Raw genomic sequence first — 26,026 nt, 5'->3', positions numbered from 1 at the left:
AGAACGTTCTCATTCCTCACCCTGTTCTTCTCTGCATTATTTAAGAGGTGGTGGGAATGATTGTGATGTGGGAGGGAAATAGTAAAAAGGATTTATCCTTAAAAAAAAAAAAAGAAGTAAAAGGGAACATAGTAAACTTACAAGGACATTTGCACAGAGTTTAGATTCTCCCCAGAGGCTATGATTTAAAGATTTTTAAAGTCCTTAGACCTGAAGTCCTCTGTGTAAGTAACTGTCAGAGAGAGTTCTGTTTCCAGGTTGGGTGCCTGTGATTGTCATTTCTCTGATTCAGACCTGCAGTCATTTTCAGAAAGGGGTAAGAATTTGATTTTAGAACTAGAGCAGAGACTTCCAATTCCTACCCAATATCCATTTCCTTCATCTTTGTTAGTGACAGATCCCCACCTTGGTTTAGGGAAGCAACACACCCAGGTGAAACCTCTAGTCCCCAAATTCCCTTGTAACTAGCTGTGGCCAAAAGATGAAATTCTAGGTCAAAGAGACATAAGTGGAAATGTTGGTAGAAAACTTCTGGGAAAACTCCTTAAAAGGAAGTGCAAGCCCTTCTTCCTCTCTTCTTCCTTCTTCTTGCCTGAAATGTGATGGCTGGAGCACCAGCAGCCATGCTATTTCCAGTAGTCATGAACATGAGATAACCTTGAGAATGCAAACCAGTGGAGCAGACATAGAAGGAGATGGGTCCCAGATGACTTTGTGGAACCAACAGAGCAGCCCTGGAGTGTCAACCTCCAGAAGTCTTTCATATGAGAGAATAAACCCTGGGATATTGAGCACTTGAAGTCAAGTCTCCATTATAGCCAAGTATAAGTCTTACTTACATAACCATTTTAATACATGTTAATAGACTCATTACTACTTGAGAAATCCCAGCTACAAGCTTTCCCTTGGATGGGCCTCTCACCTCCCCTTAACCAGCACGTGTCTGCACAGAGTCACGCCTTACCAAGAAGCTTGGCTCCACAGCACTTTGCAGGGATTGGTGCCAAAAGTACAGGAGGCTGTCAGGCTCCTCCTGGACCCACTGTTTGGTGGCATTGCAGAAAGCAGCCCAGTGCGACGTGGTCACTTTGTAATGGTCCTTGTAGCCCAGCATGTCCAGAAGCTGGATTATCTCATCTACTCAGCCAAACGACAAAGTGAGGCGCTCAACAAGCACACGGTGTCGGCCACCCAACTGTCCAGCCCTGTGCAGACAACAGAATGACGATGACAACAACGGAGAGCTCACATGTGCCAGGCAGCATTCGAGATGTTTTATATGACTAACCAATTATTTCTTTCAGTCATCCTATAGGTAGATCATATTACTGCTCTTGCCTCACAAATGAGAAAACGAAGCACAGAGAAGTTAAATGACTCACCCCAGGTCACACAGAAATCAGTGCAGAATTGGGATTTGGAATGCAGACAGCCTGGTTTCAGAACCCATACTCTTAACTGTTATCACCTACATTGTCACAACATCCACGTCACTTGTGCTTACAAACTAGCAAGCTTGCCGATTATTACACTGAGCATTTCTGCTGAACGTTTTTACTAAGATTTCCAAACATCCAATTTGCACAGATGGGTGTGAGTGGGTTTCCTGTATGACGGCTGTCCTGCCTCACCTTCACAGGCACCATATGAACCAGCTACTCATTACTCACCCAGCACTTAGGTGTCTCCACCGTAGCTGGATTTCCCACTGGCTTTATGATCAACCAACTCTAAAGAGATGCTTAAGACCACAGAGAGAAATGGCAGCAAGGTCTCCCATTCTAAATGGATTTCTTATGCTAGGATTGGGCAATGAGCCCCAAATACTTACAACCTTCAAGCAGAGGCAGCTGTTCAGACCCAGCTATACAAGCTTCCTCTGAGGTTTACCCCAGTTTAACCAAGCTCTTCCTGTACCTGTGGTTGAGCCTGAGTGGGGCAGCGCTGGGAGCAGGAAAATCACCTGGAAAAGGAGCAGTCCCTGGGAGGGGAGGACCTGGGCTTCCCTGCACAGTCCTGGAGATGTGGGGATAGCCAAGGGCATGGCCATGGGAGTTTTTGCCTGAGTGATTCTTTATGGGGCACAGAGACCTTGTTTCCACCTCCTTGCAGGTGGGGGAGGACATACTAAATTTGAGGTTAATTTTCTTTGAAGAAATGTAAACTCTCAAGCAAAAAACGGGACAGAACACTATGTTGCAGGACCAAACAATGTGTCTTTCATTCCTAGTATTCTCTGCTTCTCTCTCCATACACTCACTTCCCCATCCCTGCTCCATTTTAAATTCACTGCCCTTAAGAGATGGTTGTTACAGCAGAAATGAAGAGAGAAAAATTCAAGTTTCAAGAGACTTTTGAAGCTCGTCATTAGCAGAGCCAACGGCTTTTGAGAACAACTTTGACTCTCATAAGCCTGATTGTTGCGTATCAGAAGACAAATTCCTAGACAACTCCTGAAAAAACATTTTTTTCACCACAAATAACAGACTCAGACAATTACAGGATGATATAAAGAGAACGTTTTCTTTTCCACCCAGGAAGTAAAGCGATTTTGCTGAACTGAGAAAGGTGGAGGAGTGAGTTGAGAAAAGAGCAATGAAGATGCTCAAGTGGGTTTCTGAAAAAGGGCCTATGTCCTCCCCCAAACCCAAGCGAGCTTGGGGCCGGGAGACATCGACCTCCAGATGCACCCGGGGGCCCAACAGTAGGCAGGACCTGAGCTTGGCTTCCCACTGGAAGCCTGGAAGGCAGCAGCTTTGCAGATTTTGCAATGCCACCAGGAAGAGAAATGGCGGTGGGGACAACAAGGGGGACCTCTAGGGCCTGGGCCTCCAAGTGGCGCAGTGAGAGGTGACATTCTCTATGGGGAATGGGGAATGCCTACAGGGCTGTGGGCTCAAAAAGAGTGCAGAAGTTAACTGAGGGATGCACGTTAGGATGAAGGAATGTGGCAGCAGATGGTGGCATAGATGGAACAACCCAAGAACAGATGGGAACACAGGCATCCTAGAGGATGCCAAAAATGGGGAGCATCAGTGTCTGTGGACCATCTGGGGCCATGACCACCTCAGTGGAAGCTAGCAGGGACAGATGACAACCAAGGACACCCAGCACCAAGGCCCTCAGATCTAAGCTCAACCCAACAGGGACACAGCAAGGACACAAATCCTCACTTGACTGAAAGAAATCCCAAATCGACTGAAAACAAACTACACTGATGAGATTAACCTGGATTAACCTAGTTTCCATCATCAGTGGGACTGTAGGCTCAAAAGAGAGATTAAAATTAATTCTAGAAATAACGAAGGCTCATTTCTTAGATCCCTAAGAAATGTGACTGCAATTTGTGCCTAAAACATTTCCTGTTACAGTCAACACACAGAGTTCCCCAGGTACAGGGTTGCCAGATTTAGCAAATAAAAATATAGAGCATCCAACTAAATCTGAATTTCAGATAAACAAGAAATTAATTTTTGGTTTAAGGATGTCCCATGCAATATTTGGGATATATTTATACAAAAAATTATCTGTTATTTATCTGTAGTTTAATATCTGAGATACGCATGCTAAAAGATTACTTGTCATTTACTGAAATTCAGATTTAACTGGGCATCTTGTACTTTCTCTGACAATCATTTCTCTAGGCCCTCCTCCCTGGGGTGGGGTCCACCACACATCTTTCTCCCTGCGGACTTGTACCAGGTAGTCAATACTAGCCAAAGCCTACCTTCTTCTAAAGCCACAGTGTCTGAATTTGCCTTTTTTTGTTTAAAAGTCCAACTATAGTCTTCAATCCAGCGTTTCAGAATCAATTCCCAGAGCTCCTGAACAGAGGCCACTCCCAAGTACTGCTTCAGACACTGAAACTCGTTTCAGTAGATTCTGCATTCTCTCAATTCGTTTGCCAAGATTGTGAGTTTTAAAGGACTCAAGTTTGTTTTTTTCCTCAAAGTATGTCTGCTCTGTCGGAAGGGATCTTTGTGGGGAAGGGAGAGACACTGTCTAAAGATGTATAGTTTCACCTCTTCATCTCCGGTGCTAACGAGTTCCACCATCCTCACATCGGGGCGGGCACACAGCAACTTGTAGGACCGGCTGGAGGAGATGGTGCCCATGATAAATTTGCAACGAGGAGACAGCGAGCCTGGCAGCCAAAAGTCTCTTGCCTGATGGAGAGAGTCAAAGACAATTGAAAACTTTATCGACTTTAAAGATACTTTGCGGATGGTTTTTAAACTTAGAGTAGGTGGAATATAGGGAGTAAGTATACGGTAAGTGTTGGGGTTACAGTTAGCAGCTTGGATTGTAAGCAACACGGTGGTAAGAACCAACCAGTTCACACTTCGTAGAACCATACTGATTGACATACTTATCCGTCATGAATGTGACAGTACAAATGTGGACTAGAGGCTCCTACAAGCAGGTACTTGAACGAAATCATCACCAAAGAATGACCTACAGTGATAGACAGAGTAAAACTAAGAGAGAGCAAATCGAAACATTCAACTGAAAACAAAGACACTGTTTTAGGCTGGAGAACTGTCACTCTGGGCAGCAATCCCATCACAAGTTAAATGGTTTTATTTTGAATAAAATAGATACCTAGTAAGCTCTCTCTAGATTCCTTTCACAGCCTCTCCCAGCCCTCCATGCTAACAGCAGCAGCTACCATAGTCCGACTGCCTAGGCCGAGCCACGCACTGCATTGTGGATTGTCAGGTACTAACTGTATTAGTTATGTATTTTTATTTTCTGTATCTTACATTATTTTGACATCTCTTGGGGGGCCTTACAGATCTGGAGACAGACTACTTCTCCTAAGCTGATTCCTAGGACACACTAGCCAATCCACGGCCACACCCAACCCCCACCTTCTTATCTAACTCTCACTCACTATGCCAGTACTTGCCCTGCCCTAAATCATCTACCTCAGGGCCAGGTACCAGACAACTAGGGAGAGCCCCTGTGCCCCAAAGCCCACCGGAGTTATTCACCAAGGGTCCGGCTCCAGAGGCAGGCTCCCAACCACTGCACTGATGCCTCTGGTCCCCCCTCCTCCTGCAGAGCTCCGCTTCTGGCCCTTCTTCCAGGAAGCCTTCCCCTAAGGCAACATGACTTCATTAGAGGCCCTCCCAACACTACCTACTGATCCTTGGCAGCACTCATCACAGTTGTAATTTTATACTTATTTGTGTGATGATATTAATATCTGCCATTCCCTGCTAGAGTGAAAGCTCCATTTTCTTTGCAGGGACCACATCTGTCTCTGCTTACAGCAATTTTCTCATAGTAAGTGATTGACAATTATTTGTTGAATGTATGGAGGTTATCATGTATTAGATTAAAAAGCAGTTTACAAAATAGTATGACATGTTACTTCATTTATATAAGCACATATATGTGTATATAGATATCTACAAGGAAAAAGAAAGCTTAACAGTAGTCAGGCTGTGAGTATATCTAATTTTCTGTTTTATTCTTCTTTATCATATTTTGTGTGAGAAATATACATTACATACATGATGTATAATTCTGCATGTATAAATTCCAGAGAAAATGCTTCACAAAGTAAGGGCTGATACTAAGAGATATTAGAGGTTTGTTCCACTGATCCTTTATCACTTCAAACAGGAGAAAAACTAAAGAAAGCAATCCATCAATGGGATTTGGTATGTGCAAAATCAGTGTAGATAAGGCAGGTCAAAATAAACAACATAAAAAACATAGTAGGGGCCCAGTAAATGCCTGCTCCAAGTATAAAATAGGGGGGCAGAACCACACAGGAATAAAGGCCACCGTCTCTAGAACCAGGCTGCCCACGTCTGAACTCCGAGTCCAGCACCATCTTAGGACCTTCACCAAGCCATCTAGCATCTCCAGCTTCAGTCCCTCTGGGTGAACAGGGGGAAGATCACAGTCTCTCTTTTACAGGGTTATTGTGAGAATTAAATGTTAATATTTCTAAAGTTCCTAGAATGGTGCCTGTCCCATTGTAAGTATTATATAAGTATTTGTTCAACAAAATATTCAGCAGTAACTACAAGCAATGCTGGCTGTCACTGTAGATATACAATGCCATGGAAAGGTGTTATGTACATCCTAAATAATGGGGGTTTCTTTTATTAAATAGTAACAAAATGGGTATTATTTTAAAAAGAGATTACCTTCTGTCCTGAAATCCCATAAATGCCAACCAATTCTTCAGTTTCATCTAGTGCAAGTATACATGGCTTTAAACTGCTGGAAGCAATGAACACTTCTACAACAAGTGAAAAGGCCAAGACATTTGAGTCTTCGTCGAGAATACCAGTTTCAAGCTGAGTACCTACAGTTCAGAAATGTGCTCAAATTAGGTGAAAATGTTCCCATTATTGCTAAAATATGTTAACGGGCTGGGGAAGCAGAAGGGATTGGGAACACTGACTGAGTGCTACTCACAGCTGTACAGCTGACACATATATTGTATATGTGTGATTAGCAGCCTCAGAATATTCACCCCAAAAGGGGTAATGACTTTTCCCACCAGATGCCTCTCATCCTGTTTTCAGGATTTTATATAAAAAAATTTTGTATGAACCAAAACATTACTCTCATTTTCCAAAATGCAAAAATTGATCATGTTACAAAGAGTTGGATGGGAAGAAAGAGAAGTCAGGCTATGTGATCTGTGAAGTTTCTGCATCTCCTTAATAACAGGTGCCTGTTAGGGGTCACGGCCACCACCCTGGGTCGGTGGTCTTACAGTGCATACATACAGCATCTCCCACCCACTGCCCAGTTTCTTTGGCTCTAGCCCATATTAAATCTAACATATATGATCCTAGATTACTCTACTCACAGTATTGGAACTCAGCCCTCAGATTCTGGAAATTACAAGGGAGAATTACGTTATGAACCAGCAGAAGGAAAAAGAAAGTAATCTGAGAGGACCAACTTGCAGACTACGATTAAGTGACACAGTTGCAGCAACCCAAGATTGTAATCAACTACCTAATATTCTCAGAGCATTTTAGTACATGCAACTTCTGTCTTGCTTTTATTTTTCAAAAGCAGTATTTTCTGTAGAAATTTAGGCATGTTAGGATCTAGAAAATCAAGTTATGCAAAGAAGCTTTAATGGATTACGTATCTCAGAGGCATGAAGATTCTGTCAAAGTCATCAAGAATAATTATGTTTAACAAATATTTATTGGTTGCCTGATATGTACAAGGTTCTGTGCTAGATGCCTGGGAGATAGAGGAGATAAAATTATCTATAATATAAAGTCAAGGAGTTAAGGGGAGTGGAAGTGGGTTCTGAACACAAATAATTATATTTCAAGGCCAAATATGAGTCTGAAGGCTACAGGAGTTTGAGGCAGATTCATCACAATAAAGAAAAGCTTCATAGAGAAGACATTTGGGGTGAGCCTTGGAGAATGCACAGACAGAGCTGAGGGCAAGGGCCTATCAAACAAGATGAGGCACAAGTGAAGGCCTGGAGGTAGGAAAGCCCACGGACATTCGAAAACCAGTTGTTTAGGAAAGTGGTACTCAACAGGGGTGTTCAGGGATTCCAGACTTCCAGCAGCACAGGACAGTCACACACAGTGATGCTCTTTCCCTGGGGTCTACCTGACTTTCAAATGTTCTGTCAGATAGTCCACAGAAACGGGGTTGGGGGGGTACTTTATAATTACTAACCAAGAAACCAACTCCATTGTACACGTAAATGCAAAGTACTTCTCACATGGGTTTAAAACATGTTGAATCCTCTAAGAATGCAACTACCATGTAAACTGACGGAAGATTATACATTGTTTCATCTAAAATGATACCAAGATTTGTTCACCATTTCAGAAAATCACAACCCTGAGAGCAATATTGCTGGTGATGTTTGTACCTCGAAATACAACACACTCACGTCAGTCTAGGCCATAGCAATTGCTTTCATCCACGAAGAGGTAGGCACTGGCCTTCTCCACTGAGTCTTCTGTTGGAATCACATCTGAGCATTTACATGTTGAAATCATATTATTTTTATAATAAATCATTTTATCTTTGTCTTTTGTATTATAGTAGCAGGTCATATTGATATTTTTATTGAGGTATAATTGACATATAACATTATATCAGTTTCAGGTGTACAACCTAGTGATTCAACATTTATATTCATTGGGAAATTGTCACCACATCCATCACCATACATAGTTACAAACATCTTTTTCTTACGATGAGAACTTTTAAGATCCATTCTCTTAGTAATTTTCAAACAGGCACTACAACACAATTAACTATAGTCACCACACTTTACATGACATCTCCAGGACTTATAATTGTTGTACTGATTTTTAAAGATATTTTTGTATCAGAAAATGCCCATAAAATCAATGACTTGAAAGCTCTATATAAATGTAAGACACTAAGAAGGAGAAGATATAAAAAAAGAGTTTGAGCTTGTGCCACACAGTAAAAAATATTTTTCAATGATGGTAAGAGAAAAATTAATCTTTTAAAAAATATTTTTATTGAAGTATAGTCAGTTTACAATATTGTGTCAATTTCTGGTGTACAATACTTCAGTCATATAGGAACAAATATTCATTTTCATATTCCTTTTTATATAAGCTACTACAAGATACTGAATATAGTTACCTGTGCTATACAGTATAAACTTGTTTATCTATTTTATATATAGTAGTTAATATCTGCAAATCTCGAACTCCCAATTTATCCCTTCCGAACCTCTCCTCCCCCCACCCCCACCCCGGTAACCATAAGTTTGTTTTCTATGTCTGTGAGTTTGTCTCTATTTTGTAAATGTTTGCTTTTTTTTTTTTTTTTTTTTAAGATTCCACATATAAGTGATATCATATGGTATTTTCCTCTTTCTGGCTTACTTCACTTAGTAAGACAATCTCCAGTTCCATCCATGTTACTGCAAATAGCATGATTTTATTATTTTTTATGGCTGAGTGGTATTCCTATTGTATATATATACCACATCTTCTTTATCCAGTCATCTGTTGATGGACATTTAGGTCGTTTCCATGTCTTGGCTATTGTAAATAGTGCTGCTGTGAACATTGAGGTGCATGTATCTTTTTGAATTAAGGTTCCCTCTGGATACATGTCCAGGAGTGGGATTGTTGGATCATATATTGTTTCTTTTTGGTCTTTTGAGGACTCCATACTGTTTTCCATAATGGCTGCACCAAACTACATTCCCACCAACAGTGCAGGAGGGTTCCCTTTTCCTCACATCCTCTCCAGCATTTATTGTTTGTGGACCTTTGAATGATGGCCATTCTGACTGGTGTGAGGTGATACCTCATTGTAGTTTTGATTCGCATTTCTCTGATAATTAGCGATACTGAGCATTTTTTCATGTGCCTATTGGCCATTTGTATGTCTTTATTGGAGAATTTCTTGTTTAGGTCTTCTGCCCATTTTTGGATTGGGTTGTTTGTTTTTTTCTTATTAAGTTGTACGAGCTGTTTGTATATTCTGGAAATTAAGCCCTTGTCAATCTCATCTTTTGCAAATATTTTCTCCCATTCTGTAGGTTGTCTTTTGTTTTGCTTATGGATTCCTCTGCTGTGCAAAAGCTTGTAAGTTTAATTAGGTCCCATTTGTTTATTTTTGCTTTTGTTTCCATTGCTTGGGTAGACTGCCCTAGGAGAACACTGCTGAGATTTATGTTGGATAATGTTTTGCCTAGGTGAGAAAAATTAATCTTGATACTACATCCTTTGAGGCTTTTTCTTAAATCTTGAAAATATGGACAATGTTGAGATTCCAGGCCTCACTGACAGAATTTTAGAACAGAAGGGGTTCTTGGAGGTCATCCAGTCTCATCCAAACCCCTCATGTTACAGATGAGGACACTGAGGCCTGGACAGGTGAAGGGCCTTGAACACACAGATCATCAGGAGCCTTGGAATCATTTACTTTTCCTAACCGTTTTTCTTCAAATAACAAGCAATCATGTAAAGACTACTCCATTTGAATTTTCAAGCTGTGTAGTTCATTAGCAGTCATGTATGGATGGCATGGATTGACCATCTCTTTCACAAGGCTGGTGTAGAAGTTAAATGGCCAAATGGAGGCAAATGAACCTCAAAAAGTACACACAGCCTGACAATCATAATATCACCAATAATCAGCAAAAAAAGGGGGGGGTGAGTATAGCTCAGTGGTAGAGCACATGAGGTCCTGGTAGCATACATGAGGTCCTGGGTTCAATCCCCAGTACCTACATTTAAAAAAAAATCAATATTTAAGAAAAAACTTTAAAATATAATCAGCAAATATATAATCTAAGGAAAAAAAATACTCAAGGATGATGCTTGTGGATTTATATCCTTGTATATGAAGGAAAGCATCTGGTTAGTGTTTATAAAATCATTCTTTGGGTAATTAGAATTATTTTCCCTTAAAATGATGTTGAAGGTAAAGTCAGCGTTACTAATATTGGGAAATGACCCTAAATATTTCTCTTTATTCTGATAGGACCAAATTATCCCTACTAGATGACAACAGCCTTTCACCTAATTTACATCTCAAGTGTTTACTCAGTGGGGCTAAGTAGACTTATGGGGAGAGAAAAACACTAACTGATACAATTCCATGATATTTTGTAACAAAATGGCTTAGTGGTTGACTAACTTTTTCACTTTGGGGTGGTATTGTCTCTCATGATTCAACACAGATTTACTGAGAACCTTCAATGTGTCAGGCTGTGTCAGGAGTAAGCGTGACAAGAGCCAAATAAAATAGACAGGGTCCCTGCACTCACAGGACCATAGAGGGAGACAATAAAATGTATAATGACAGGACCATGCGTGAGTCACCTGAGGGCCCAGGAAGGCAAGCGCAGTACTGGCAGGGAGACACCCACGTAAACTAGAACACACTGGGACTGGGGCTATCCTTGTCACCTGGCCAGAGTTGGGGGTGAGGGAGAGAGGCAGCCATCAGCCCCCCTTCTGGAGAGGGTGACCTTTAAACAGGGCCTTAATGGATGAGAAGGAATTCTCTGACCTGAGAAAAGGGAGGGGCATTCCAGAAGGGAACTGAGTGAACAGACATGGAGGGAAGATGTGACTGGCTTTTCCAAGGAGGCCATCTCCTTGGAGTAAAGGGCAAGAGATGAGGTTGGAGAAGTAAGCTGGGCCCAGGGTGCGAGGCTAGGCAAGTATAGCTGAGGATTCCTGCCAGTATTCCCACCTGTCCCACATCACTGACTTGAGTGCAGACTTTTCTTGATAACCGATGCTGGGAGAGGACCCCTGATGGAAATCATCCAAAAGGGAGAAGTGTCCCTCTTTGGGCTCAAAGGGGCAAGAGAGTGCAGTAATGAGGACTCAGGCTTTGAACTCAACAAAGAACAGAGTCTGATCTCCCCGCTCTGCCCACATGCTGCTGTGTGACCCAGCCATCCTGAGCCTCGGTCTTCTTATCTGGGACGATAATGCTATTGAGGACTCGCTGAGAGCATTAAATGAGATGTCAATATTTTATGGTATGGGACACTTGACAGTACAGTAAACTTCACTGACTAGCATTTTTCCTCTTAAAAATTAAGAGCCTGGCTATGGACTATATATATAGCATGGCTTGCAATGTTATGCCTGCGTGATAATTTAGAATGGGAAATTTACACTTTGCTCTCCAAAAGCTTAGTTGGAATTTTTTTTCTTGATCTGGTTTGTGTAATGCAGAATAATGATGTTAGTTTTATAGCCTCATAGATCCTCACATTTATGTATTTTTATTTTCATATGGTTCAGTAATACTACTTTCAATTATTAAATAGGCTGTTTTATCAAACACAGTTGAGTTGGCTCTAATTATTGAATTGTCCGTGCACTGCCTGTAGAAAGCTTTTTTAATCTATTGTGTGAAAGCAGAACGGGTAACTATTACACAGAAATCTAATAGTGCTATTATTTCAAGAAAGACCTCTTGGGAAAAAAATGAGATGCTGATGAAGCCCTTAGCACAGCACTTGGCACTCAGAAAACTTTTAATAAATGGAACTCCTTGTGAGGCAGGGCTACCACCAGGGTCGGGGTAGCAGAGCGAGGAAACATGGAAGTCGGAACAGGGAAGTCAGAAAGGCAGGGGTGCTACCCGCCTGTGAAGCCTGTCGCTGGAGGGCATCAGCAGGGCAGGCGAGGGCGTGGGAATGGCGAGAGCTGGTCACGGGCAGGCGGTCAGCTCTCCTCTGCTAGATCCATTTATTCTGGTGCGCAGAGGAGAGGAGCAGAAGTGTTAGCTTTACACGGAGGCGTTTTGGTGTCTCCACTGGGGAGGACCCCGGGCTCACGGCCCACGCAGGAGATGCAGCTGCGGACAGTTGAGACGGGCACAGGAAAATGCTCTCTGCTAAGAAGCTGACTCTGCTTTTGACCTCTCAAACCCAGCTGTGCTCTCAGCAGCAGCTCCTCCTCCTCTGCCCACATCCACCTCCCCCAAGGTGAAACCCAGCTTCCCTGCCGACCTGGGGCCAGCCAGCCATGCTCTCCTCAGCTTCCTCCTGGGCTGCAGTATAGCTACAGCTGCAAACTCCCTTGCGTTGCCGTCCTTGCCGCCCTAGTCTAACTAATGAATAGGAGTTTCTTGTTTCCCTCTGTAGACCCCTATTCCTGCCTCTTTCTCCAGCTCAGTGAGGGATAAGAACAGCAACAATAATAATAATGGCAACTGTGTGCCAGGTACTCTTTTAAGTTTTTTACATGTATTATCTGTTAACCTTCATACGGTGTCATGGAGGTACTGTTAATCCTGTCCCCACTTTAAAGATGAGAAACTGAGGCACAGATTGCTCAAGTAAACTGTCAGAGATCACACAGCTAATAAGTAGTGGAGCCAGAACTGAAAATGCAGACAGGCCAAGTCCAGAACCACAGCCCGTCCCCTCCTCCTCCTGCTATTAACAAGGAGAGGGATCACCTAGCTGTCAAGTTCTCACAAGCCGTTCCTGAATTTATTCTGTTTCGTCAGCTTAAATATGTTTGGAAGAAAGCAGCTGTTTTTATTAGGAGCTTTCAGCACCTAAAAAAGACTCATTAAAATAATAATTCACTTTGGGAATAAAATCATAATTGGGCATGTGCAACTGAATTTGTATCATTAGCCTGGCCAGACTGAACACCACTGGGACATGCCTGAGTGGGATTAGTCACTTTCTTTTAGAACCTGTCACACCTGCTGCTACTGATTTTTTTAAAGGATTTTTTTTTTTATTGAAGTATAGTTGATTTACAATGCTGTGTTAGTTTCTGGTATACAGCATAGTGATTCAGTTATACGAATATATTTTCTTTTTTATTATGTGTTATAAGATATTAAATGTAGTTCCCTGTGCTCTACAGAAGGACCTTGTTGTTTGCTGCTATTGATTTTGATATTACCCACTTTATATATGCTTTGGGAAATGCAACCATTGAGAACTCAGCCCACATGTTCACTTTATTTACTCACAGGCAACCCCCCTCCCCAACACACACAGAAGGAAGCTCAAATATCTGTCCGTTCATAAAGAGATGATATACATCAAAACTCACCCGGGCCCCACACATTCACTCAATACCCAGAGGCACACATGGGTTCAAGCCCCAGGTGAGAAGGGATGAATTCCCAAAAGCAGGCAGTCAGACACATACAAACATTTAAAAACACAGAAGCCACCTAATAATAATAATAATAATATCTAATATTTATTGGTGCTTAACATATGCCAAGCACTTAAGTGACTTTTTTATACTTTATTTCTCAACTACCTATAAGACGTGCTTTTTTTTCTTATTATCCACATTTTACAAATGGGAAAACTGAGCCACAGAGAGTTAAAATAACTTGCCCAAGGTCATACAGCTAAGAAATGGTAGGGCTCCCCAACTGCTCCTAGGAAAGAAGTAGATCCCACAGGATTGTTCTCTCCCCATACATACCTTGTACCTTAAACACCTCATGTCCAAAGCAGAACTCTTGATTCCCCTCAAAGCCTGCTGCCCCACCCCACCAATGTTGTCCCACTTCAGTGTACAGCCCTCACCGTCCATCTAGTTTCCTTAAGCCAAAGACCAGAAGGCATCCTCAGTCCCTCCCTTTCCTTCACTGGCTCATTCAATTCCTCAGCAAATTCTCAATCCATCCAGAGCCCTCCCCTTCTGCTGCTACTGCCCTCCTCCAAGCCACCACCTCTTGCTTGGACCATTGCGATAGCCTCTAACAAGTGTCACCGCCTCCGTGCTTACTTCTCCACCTCTATTTTCCACACATTAGACCGATTTTGATCTTTGAAAAATATCAATCAAATCACATCAGTCCCTGCTTAAAATCCTCCACTGGACTCCCTCTGCACTCAGTAGGATCCAAGGAAGGAAGGAAGGAAGGAAGGAAGGAAGGAAGGAAGGAAGGAAGGAAGGAGGACTGAATTCTGTGAAGGGAAGAGGTGAGTAGATAGGTAGGTGAGACAACACAGGGTTTAGACTGGAACAAGAGAAAAATGACCCAAAATGAGCAAAAGACAGAATGATTACTTTCTAACAAAATTTTCCTGAATGAAGGTAACAGTTTGATTCTATTACCATAGTTTCTGGACTGTAATTCTGTGGTGAAGTAATGTATCATGGACATAATGTCACTGCTCTCACAGGTGCTGCCCACAAAATGAGGGATCATCATGTTCAGATGTTTCTTTCTGAAATAGCTCACCCAGCTGGCAATCAGAGTGGACTTCCCACAACCACGTTCCCCAGATAAGAGCAGAATAGACTTGTAAGTTGGAAGAGGATTTATTCTGAAAAATAAAGGAGGGGAATGTAGTCAAGAGTAATTACAAAGGAAGGGAGGGAGGGAAATTTTTCCTGCAGACATTTGTCTCTAAGAGAGGTGAAATTCTAGTCTCTTAACTGTGACCCCAGTTGGCTCCAAACAAACCATTTGCCCTCTGGGCTTAGGCTTTGTCCTGTGTAAAATTAGGAGAGTGGAAAGATGGTAACCTTGGAAGGCTCTTCCAGCTGCCACAGACTCTAGGGTCCAACATGAACCTGGGGTTACATCAAGAGCCCAACCTGCCCAAAGGCCCAGAAGGGAGACTCTACCTCAGACTCACCAGGAGAGAAGAAAAAACTGAGACACTCATGTGCCAAGGATGCCCAGCAATCCTAATGGCCGTGACGTTAGAGAATCAACAAAATGACCGTAACTGTCAGTGGCTCAGAAGTAGCCTGCTGCTCTACGGGGGTGTCATGGCTTATAGTAATGCAGAAATATGATTTCTGTGAACTGGTGTAAGCACAGTATACCCTTTCCCATTGCTTACTTTAGTGAAAAGCTTCTGGAAATGCAGAGGATTCCCAGGTCCATAAGTGTCACTGCATTTAGAGTCTAGCCCTATTCCTCACACATACATAATTTAATAAACATGTGTCTACTGATTTTACATTGATGGAAGTCCCAGGTAGTTACCAGGCTTATCCTAATCACTCCTGGATAGTTAGTGACTGGCATAGTACCTGATCGTGAATTGCTGATTGACTGAATGAAATAAATAAACCTGACATTCAGGTTCAGCAAAGCAAGAGGATCAGCCTGAAAATCCATTAAAATAGAAAACCTAAAGCAGGATCATTAAATAGTAGTTATTCCATAAGAATTCCGTCTCCATTGATATGAGTTAGGAATCAATGCCCTATTGCTTTAGTCATTTCACCATCAAATTAGAACGGATTTGATTTTATGTCCCATTTCCACCTTTGCCCTCTTTCAGTCTATCCTCAGCCAAGCCGCCAGAGTGAGCTTGTCAAATACGTCATATAGGTCATTGCTCTGCTTAAAAGCAGTAAAAGCCCAAGTCCTTACAATGATGCAAGAGACCAACGAAGACCCACACACACACCCTCCTTTAATCCATTACATCTCCAACCTCACCACTGCCACCCTCCCAACAGCTCTGACTTCCTTCCAGCTGCCTGCCATTCCTCCAGCCTCGCGACCTCTGTATTTGCGGTTCCTTCTGTCTAGAATGCTCTCCCAACTCATATTTGCATAGCTTGCTCCCTCATCTACTCCCAGCAGTTATCCAAATGCCATGTTCTCTCCTACCCGATAGCCTATTCCCTTTCAAGCTTTCACTGTGCTCCACAGCACTTAAAGGCATCTAACCTACTACATATTTTCCATATCATGTTGGTTGCCTGTCTCATTAGTGTAAGCTCCACAGAGGCAGGATCCTTGTCTCTTTTGTCTCAGCTGTATCCCCTGTGTCTAGAACACTTCTTAGCACTTAGCAGGTAAAATCAATGAAGGAAAAATACCAATATAACACACCTACATAATTAAGCTAGGGTCTTAATGACTTCTTTTCAAGAACAAATAGAAAATGAAAACATTGCCAAGCAATCTGTGGCTCCCTTCAAAAGAGAAAGAGAAAAAAAGAATGCTATTGGTCTAGGTGGTTGGTTATTAAGACAATGCTTTGAACTTCAAAAGAATACCTTTTTCTGTTACTTGCACACACCATTCAGGAACTTATAGTGCAAAGCACTGTTTCCAGATGGCAAAGCCCTGTTTCCACACAGCTAAGCTCAAAGGACTTAATTGCTGTGTTTTCACTGGACACAATTGGCATTGTTTAATTGCAATAAAATTCCAGACCATTTTCAAGAACCCAGAAAGAAACTCCAGACCTATTAGGGAACATTTTCCTGGTTCCCCTCTTCTCTCATCCCCCCACAGCCCCTAACTTATGTTTGTATCTCTATGGGTTTGCCTATTCAAACCTAAGATAGCCTATATATTTCACACTCTTCTAGTTTTAAAAACATTGACTGAGCACCATGTTGTTTTAACCCAATAAATTATGTTCTTCTTAGCATGGGTTCCCAGAACCACAAGAATACTGGTAGATCTGTACCTGGTGGTGGATGCTGACACTGGGGCAGAGATGGTGGAGGACAGCCCTGAGCCATCCCAGCCACTGTGGGTTTATTTCCAATCCCCAACTCTACCAGAATAAATGAGATCTGTGGTAAGAACTGGAGGATGAAGATGGAAAAAATACAATGATCCCAAGAACCTCCTATTTCTAAGGTTGATATTGGGAAGGACCACAGATAAACCTAGTTCTTTCTTCACAGCCCTGCCTCTTCATGCCTGTGGGTGGTGAACACAGTACATCACCCCCCAGAGAGGGGAAAGATATGGGGGTCTGAATGCAGAAGAACTGGACAAAACAGTGAAGGAGTGCAAACTTTGGGTAAGGTAACTCGATTCCTTACACACAAACACAAATAATGATATGGCCCATGGTAAGCATTTAATAAGTGTCAGCTGAATATCTTAATGTAATTAATAATGAGCTGATGATGTATGTGGAAATTCTTTGTAAAATATACAGTTCCGTACAGATGCATTATTCTTATTTCCTAATCCAATTTCTTCTCAAAATCATTCCATCACTGTCAAGAATTACTTAGACCAACTTTGATCTTGGGGAGAAAAAAAGAAGGCAAGCCCTCTGCCCTCCAGGGCTTACAATCTTCTTGAGGATACTGGAAAAAATAGTGAAATAGTCAGGAAAACTTGGCAGTTTCAAAGTGATATCTGATAAGGAAATTTTAACTCAGGGGTGGCTTTTAGGGAGCCTCTCTTGCAGGAAGGGGTGCACAGGAAGGGAAGACATTCCAAATTTGGGGGATCATATTCACTGAAGGCAGGTTGTTTTGCTTGGTATTTCTTGACATCTGACATGAGAACACAGTCTAACCTGGAACCTGCTGCAGTGTTGTTAACATCAAATTTCACATCCTTTAAGGCAAATCTTTCCAAGATTGCAAAGGTTCTATTTGACTCCTTGGAAATGACAAACACTTCCTCGTACTTTTCAGTGAACTCTTCATGATAAAAACGTTCAAAGTTGTGCTTGTAGTCTTTACAGACAAAGAGAGATGTTTCACTGTCTTAGATTTGCAGTTTCCATTACACTCGGTTATTGTAAATGCCCAAGAAAGTACCTCCCCTTCTGTATCTGTATCACCTTCTTTCCATGTTAGTGCCATATTTCATGGCCCATTCTAAAATCTAATGAAAGGAAACTAGGCAAGCAATTTAATCTTCTTAATGCTATTCATACATGAAATCCTACTTAGGATTCCAAGTTATTTCATGACCTCAGAATGATGAGGGTAAAAAAAAAAAATTGCATTTGCTACACTTGTCCTTTCATCTTTTTAGATTTTTAGGTAAGTATGAAGTTCCCTAATTGAATCTCGTGGCATATGTGTGTGTTTCTAAGCATTGCAATGGTTTGGAGAGCGGGGTGTGTTTCCAGGATAAGATGCCATAATACAATGACAACCATGGGTACAGTTGCAACTCTGCCATTTTGTCCCTTAAACACTCAGGTAAAATAAGTGGCAAGGCCAGACAACTGGATCTCTGAGATTCCTTCCAGTTTCAATTTACTGTGGTACTAAACTCATTGCCTAATTAAAGTCAGGGTGTTCTGGACGGCCAAAATATCCTCCTGTCTCTGGTGACACCTATATCTCCCCGTTTTGGGGGGTTTGTTGTTTTTTCTAATGGGGTAGGGAAGGAAAATGAACATCAGATAGTTTAACCTGGTAAGATCACAGGGTAAGGCTGCCCTGTGATTCAGGTTAGGGCCAGAATAGAGCTGGACCAACAGATCAGGCTAGGTCAGCCTCAAATTTCAAGATCTTAGACAACAGACTTAGAGATGATCCCACTTGAACCTCTCCCACTAGTCTTAGGTATCTCCAAGGACCTCAGAAGTGCTTCTAAAAGTCAGGAGTATGAACTGACAGCTCTACATTGCCTTATGATAACCATTAGCTACCCAAATGGCTGATTGCTACCCCAGCTGTGAGATTTTGGAACTACCTAGGTGATAAAGGTTATTGAAGATCCAAAAGAAAAATAATTTAGCCCTTCTTTCTGAAGTTTTTTTAAAATAATAATCCATACTGTCTCTAATGCAGACATGTAGTCCATATATTATATATCCAAAACTAAAGTCTAACACAAGCTAATCTTTCAATAATAACCAAAATCAAAGACTAAAGAGAATATTTTGGAGAAATGATCTGTCTCTAACCCAAATACACAGAAAGGCTTGATCCTTGAACATGTTAGTAAATTTTAATCAATGGATGCAGTTCAGATTGAGATCAGTCAAAGAATACCACTATTAACCATATTTCAGGCTTTAGCCAAATATATACTATATTTTCTCAGGACTCATTTTTTGTTATTTATTCTCATTAGCTTACTATGTGTCAGGCACTGTTTTTACGTGCTTTACATGCATTATTACTCTCAAAGTGATTATTGTTAACCCATTATATAGAAGAAGAAAGCTAGGCTTACCAATATGTCATTTTCTCAAGGTCACATAGTTAGGAACTGAAAAATCTGGGCTCTGAGAACATATCTGTCCTTAGATATTCTAAAACTCCAAGCCTGTAGCAAATATTCAAGATATTCTGGGACTGCTCAATATCCATTCATCCTACCTTAATTTCAGTAACAATCCCAGATTATTTTTGGGGATCCCACCTCGTCCCAACTTTCAGTTCATGTTACTGTGGTGGATATGACTTCCTCTAGGCTCCAGAGGTGTGATACAACGCAGGATTAGCCAATCAGAGCATCACACTCTCTTGGCTCCAGTGATTGAGTCATATACAAGTTTATGGTCCAAGTCTGGCTAATCAGAGACAGAAAGACTCAGTGCCAGGGCTTCGAGCCATGTCTGCAGAACTTGAACCTGGAGCTGCTATAGCCATTTTCCTTCCATAATGGAGGAACCAAGGAGTTGAGGTAACATCAGGACAGCAGAACCACGCAGAAAAACAATGAGAAACCAGGGCCTGGTAACATCATTTGAACCACAATATAAAGTCTGACCTGAAAGTTATATTAACTTATATATCCCCTTTTTGTTGAAGCCAGTTTGAGTCATTTGCAACTCAAAGAGTAATGATTGATACAATATTCTTTTCTAGGACTCCAAAATGATTTGGCTTGTAGGCAGAGTTTTGTTTGACCAGCACAGGTGGGATTTCATGCCCCACCAGAAACAATGAATGTGAATGATTTTTGGTGGGTCAACTCCCTCCCGTTCAGTTGACCACAGATCCATCTGCTCCCTATCATATTACAAGGACTATGCCTGCCTAGTCCCTGAAAGCATTTGAGAATGCACCACCTGCATTTTGCATTCCCACATTAATTGGACCCTTAAAATAGTAATTCATAGTCTTTTTGGGGTCACTGAACCTTTTGAGTCTGATCAAAGACAGAGGCCAGCTTCCCATTTCCCAAAACACACATATGCATGTAAACATCCTATTTTTCATATAATTTGAAGGGCGCCATAGATCCCTCCCAAAGTCTGTCCAGGTAAAGAATCTCTGCCCTGTTCTGATATTTTCTTCCCTTTTTAATCCATACATATTCACGAGACACTATTTTCAAAATAAACGTAATCATTTCATTTAGAGGCAAGATGATGTCAGGTGATACTTCTCAAACTTCCATGCATGCAACTCATCTGGTCTTTATTAAAATGCAAATTCTAATTCACTAGACCTGGACTGCATTTCCAGCAAGTTCCTAGGTGATGCCAAGCCTACTGGTCCATAGATTACTCTTTCAGTAGTAAGGATGAAGGCAAAAGAGCATGGATTTTGGAGTCAAAAGGACCTGGGTTCAGTCCTGGAACGATCTCTCACTGATGATGTGACATTAGATTAAGTCACTTAATTGCTATACAGCAGCTTTCATTTGTTTATCTGTGAAATAGGAATTACAGCACTTACCTTGCAGGGCTAAACCTTGAAGATTACATGTGACAAGACACAAAAAGGACTTGACGATTAAGAAAAGTTCTCTTCCCTTTAGATCAGAGTTTCTCAACCTTGGCATTATTGACATTTGGGGTTGGAAAACTCCTTATTATGGGGGGGCAGTCTGTGCAATGTAGGATGTTTAGCCATATCCCTCACCTCCACCTGTTAGATGCCAGAAGCATACCCCCAACTGTGGCACCAAAAATATCTTCAAACGTGGCCAAAAGTCCCTTGGGGCCAAAAATCAGCCCTGGTTGAGAACCTCTGCTCTGGATCTACATGTTAGCTGCCAGATATTTTATCTTCTCAGAGCTCCTTGACTTCCTAAATCATATTCCATAACTCACTATTTGCTCTTATTCTCAGTTTCAAAAATCTTCAAATGAAGAAGTGCATGTTACAAGCATATGGTAACCATTTTAAATGCTTCAGGAATATTTTCAGTCATTTAAAATTTTCTTTCACAAGAAGACATACAGAACACTTGAGCCTATGACAACAGACAGCTATCTCCATATGTACTCACCTATATTTTCCATCATTAAAGTGGCTGGTGAAAGTGTTTCTATCACAACCGACCAGTCCTGGAGAGCCAGCTCACCCAACTCATGGAGATCTCTATAAAATCTGACAGGGAGCCCTTTGCTAATAATCTTGGCCTTAAGCTTCCCCATCTTTAATTTTAACTCGTCGTTTGTCAGAAAACCTGAGGATATTATCTCCTCCTTTTCCTCATCCAAAGTCTTCAGCAGCATGATTTCTGTCTTAAAGTAAAAATACTGAAATTGAGGCTCATTCAGAAATGCTGCTTGGATGATCTCTAATTCCATCAGACTGCAGTTGGCATTCTCCAGGACCCAAGGATAACTGTTTTTTGCAGCAACATAGAGATTCTGTTCCACTATGGATAAAGTTGACAAGTCAGTTGCCTCGGAGAACAGGACTGGCGAGTAGTCAGGGACAAAGTCCCCATATGTCTGACCCAGCAAGTAGATAAAAAAGGGAAAGCAGCTGTTCATGTAGTCGAGACAGAGCTTCAGACGTTGCAAGTGGAGACAAAAATGCTGTCTAAACAGGCTGGAGGGTAAGGGTGCCTGGGCCTTCAACGCTGACCACCTCAGGTCCACAGCTTTGAAGTACGTGCCCCAGGAATTGCAGAGTTCATTCAGCTGAGGGAAGATGTAGTTTGCCAAAAAGTTTCTCTCTTCTTGAAAATCATTCAGAGTCGAGCAGAGGTAAGGCTGAACGGGTTTCTGGGGCTGTAAAAGGAATTGGGCATTCCTGTCTACATTCTCATTTGCCTTCTGGCTCATTTCACTTTGCTCAGAGATGACATCACCCTTAAAACAAAACAATTTTCATCCTGGTGCAGCCACTGACCTCTACTGCTTCTGGGACTTCCTCCTAATTATGTCTGCTATAAACAGACTGGAATCCTTGTCCAAAATTTCTTCCCTATAGATATTTGAAGGTGAGTGATGCCAACCAAGGGACAGATCAGAGTTGAAAAACAATCTAGTTTAAGTAAGGACTGAAAAAGAAAAAAACACATTCTTTTTAGGATTACAGGAAGTCCACATCTCCCCGGTTTCCCCAAAGCTTTTGCTGAAGAGCTGAGAACCACAGATGGTGAACAGGCACTGGACACAAGGCCCTCCCTCTTTTCCTCAGCCCCCCATTCCACCTTCCCAGTGTTCCTTCAGCCACCTGCTACTTCTGCCTCCCTGTGAATTTGGAAACTAGGCAAGGGGACTTGCTGAGAGTGTGAAAAGGAAGACTAATGCAGGAAAGGAGCCTAATAAATCTAGGAGCAGAATAAGCCAAGGCCCATGACTGTGACTGGAAGCAAAACTGAAAATAGGTACGAAGTTGAAGTCAGGACAAGAGGAACAAATCAAAATATAATAAGACCCAAGACCAGTAATGCACCTGCCATCTGAGAGGCAAGGAAGTTTGGATCTAAGAACTTGATGGAGTTCTGTGATTATTTTTATCTTAAGCTGTGCAAGCTCATACAACATTCCATTCACCTACACGTGCTGGGAATTCAGTTCCACTGAGCTAGTGGAAAAACACATGCCCTGCAACAATGAGGTAGATATGTTTGCATCTTGTTCAGAAGCAAAAAATCAAATGGAAACTACGTAGTTTTATGAACTTTATCTTAGATGCAACTCATTTCTGTATCAGATGTTGCTTTTTTGATTCTGTTTGTTGCTTTCATCTATGGAGAAACATACCACGTTGTCATGAATAGGGCAATTTTTCATCAAGAGCACCTGACAAGAATATAATGATGCAGTACCTTTTTAAAAAGTGTTAACCCTTTTGCATTTCACTGTCACAATAATCCTATGATAGATAGATAATATCACCACCCTACTTTATTGCTGAAGAAACAAAAGTTCAGACGGGATAAGCAACGCATCCAAAGTCACTTGGCTAGTAAGTGAAGAGCCAGGATCTGAACACAGGTCAGCCTGACTCTAGAACACGTACATTCTACTACCTCCATATCATAGAGATAAGACCCTAGGTCTTGAAGATACCGCAAGTCAACAGGTAGGAAACACAAAGCAGTACATGACATTACAATAAATAGGTGACAGTTTGAAAAAATTAATTCAAACCATAATCTCACACCACTGTACCAAAAATAAAATCCAGAAGATGACAGAATAGGTATCATGGGCACTTTATTAATGGACTTTTCACCTATCATGTAGAAGGTGAGAATTAGATTATCAGCCCTTGAAAATATCCACTTTCTCCTATTCCCAAGTGATCAGAGGTAATTTCTATCTTGGTCTATTTCATGTCCCCAACACTTAGTATAAGGACTGGCTCAAAGTAGGTGATAGGTGAATATTTGCTTAATGAAAGAATTTAATATAATTTTTAAATGAAAATAAAACATAATTAAATATTTATCAAACTTGGAAAGGACTTCTAAAACTTATAAGCTGTAGAAGAAATCACAAAAGAGAAGATGGACAGATAATAATTACATTTTTAAAAGACTTAACGGCAAACAACAGACTGTAAAAAATATTTGCCACAAATAAATTTATCTTTATTCTAAGAAAAATACTGACATCCTAGTAGACACATAAGCAAAAGATACAAATAAATAAAAAGAAAAATAACAAGCACAGTAATACACATAAAAGCATATTTACCTTTTCTAGAATTCAAGGAAATTTAAAAGTAAGAAATAATATAGTTTTTTTTAAGTATAGTTTTCTAAATATTGGCACAACTTATATCTCACATATAGCTATGGAATTTTAAATTGGTAATTTTGGAAAGCTATATCTGGAGAGTAAATGGCAATATACTTCAAAATATATTAAAGTGCTTTTAAATTTTGACTCAATGATTCTACTTTCTGGGAATCATTCCAAGGAACTATTCAAAAGAGTGAAAAACTAGAACCATTAAGATCTTCATTGCATTGTTTATGATAAAAAAAAAATAATAAAAGAAAGAAAGCAAACTAAATGGTCTCCATGAAAGATATAATTAAGAGGATAAAAGCATAGCCACTGATGGCAGGTGGTATACATATTAAAAAAACACTTATGGACTTCTGCTTTGAGCCATGATAAAATAACAGGGAACAGACCTACCTACCCTCTTCAAAAAACCAGAAAACTGGACAAAATATATGAATTACCTATTTTCAGATATTATACATCAGGCAGCACAGAAGTGTGATCCCTGAGAGAAGTAAACTAGAGGAGTTATATTATTATCAGAAAAAGGAGACTTTAGAACAAGTGTCACTAGGAATAGAAAGTGACATTACATAATGACAAAGTAGTCAATCCACCAAGAAGACATAATAGTTCTAAGTGTATATGTACCTAACAACAGAGCTGCAAAATACACAAAGCAACACTGGTAGAAATGAAAGGAGAAACAGATAAATCCTTAATATGGTTAGAGATTTCAACATTCCTCTCTTAGTGATTGATTAAGTAGACAGATAATCAGCAAAGAAATAGAAGATCTGAAACAACTGATTTTTGAACATTCTACCCAATAATAGCAGAAAACAGATTCTTCTCATCTGCACACATAATACCAAGATATACTGTGTTCTAGGCCAGGGGTCAACAAGCTACAACCTAAAGGCTAAGACCCAGCTATTGCCTGTTTTTATAAAGAACATTTCCTTGGAACACAGCCACTTCTATTCATATTAAATATTTCATATTACAACAGCAGAGTTGAGTTGTGACAGAGATCATGTGGCCCACAAAGCCGGAAAGATTTTCTATCTGGCCCTTTAAGTAACAAGTTTGCTGACCTCAATTCTAGGCCTTAAACCAAAACTCAACAAATCAGAAAGAACTGAAATCATATAAAGTATGTTCTCTAACTACATACAGTTAAATTTGAAACTGATAGCAGAAAGATACCTGAAAAATTCACAAATTTTAGAAATTAAATATTACATTTCCAAATAACTCATGGGACGAAGAGGAAGGCAAAAAAAAATTGAAAGGTGACAGAAAGCAGATCATTAGTTGCCTGGTAGAGGGTGAGAAGGAAAAAACTGGGAAGGATCACAAGGGAACTCTTTAGGGCAAGAGGAAAGTTTTATATCATAATCATAGTGATAGTGAGGGGTAGTTATTCATCAAAACCTACCACCTGAACACTTAAAATGGGTGCATTTTATTATATGTAAAGTAGACCAAAATTAAGCTGATTTTTTTAAAGCTGAGAACTTCACAGCAAGAGGAAAAGGTTTATAAGAAAGACTTAACGAAAAAGGAAAAAAGTAAGTATAAATCATAATAACAACAGTGGTAATAAAACATGGCTAAATACGGGAAACAGCACATACAGAGGTGAAAGGTCCTGACTAGAGACACTATGTGAGATAATAAATGTTTATTGTTTTAAACTACATGATTTTGGGGTAATCTGTTATGCAGCAATAGCTAGTGCACAGGGTATGGCACCAGACTCAAGTTCTCCATCTATTTTATACCCTTCAATAAGATTTTATAGTTTTCTTCATGTTGGAGCTATATCTTCCCTGACAAGTTTATTCCTAAGCATTTTATGGTTTTTGTCTTTAATATGAAAGAAATTTAAAATTTTCCCATTTCTATGTTTTTTGCAAGACTAGAGCAAGTCCATTGACGTTT

The 26,026-nt window shown here is 40.7% G+C and overlaps 1 protein-coding gene across 1 annotated transcript in view; it reads right to left on the bottom strand.

Moving 5' to 3' along the window:
* Positions 1-26,026, bottom strand: part of LOC102520006 (putative tetratricopeptide repeat protein 41) — a 67,002-nt gene that overhangs the window by 38,376 nt on the left and 2,600 nt on the right. The window contains 7 exon segments of the mRNA XM_032493490.1: positions 988-1,138; positions 1,141-1,205; positions 3,728-4,166; positions 6,165-6,325; positions 14,577-14,803; positions 17,747-17,921; positions 21,391-22,395. Coding sequence (XP_032349381.1) covers positions 988-1,138; positions 1,141-1,205; positions 3,728-4,166; positions 6,165-6,325; positions 14,577-14,803; positions 17,747-17,921; positions 21,391-22,177 — 2,005 coding nt within the window. The 5' untranslated portion in view covers positions 22,178-22,395.

Source organism: Camelus ferus, chromosome 12, assembly GCF_009834535.1.
Source record: "Camelus ferus isolate YT-003-E chromosome 12, BCGSAC_Cfer_1.0, whole genome shotgun sequence".
NCBI classification, from domain to species: domain Eukaryota; kingdom Metazoa; phylum Chordata; class Mammalia; order Artiodactyla; family Camelidae; genus Camelus; species Camelus ferus.
Note: the sequence above shows the minus strand (reverse complement) of the source record. Positions and strands in the feature narration are given on the sequence as shown.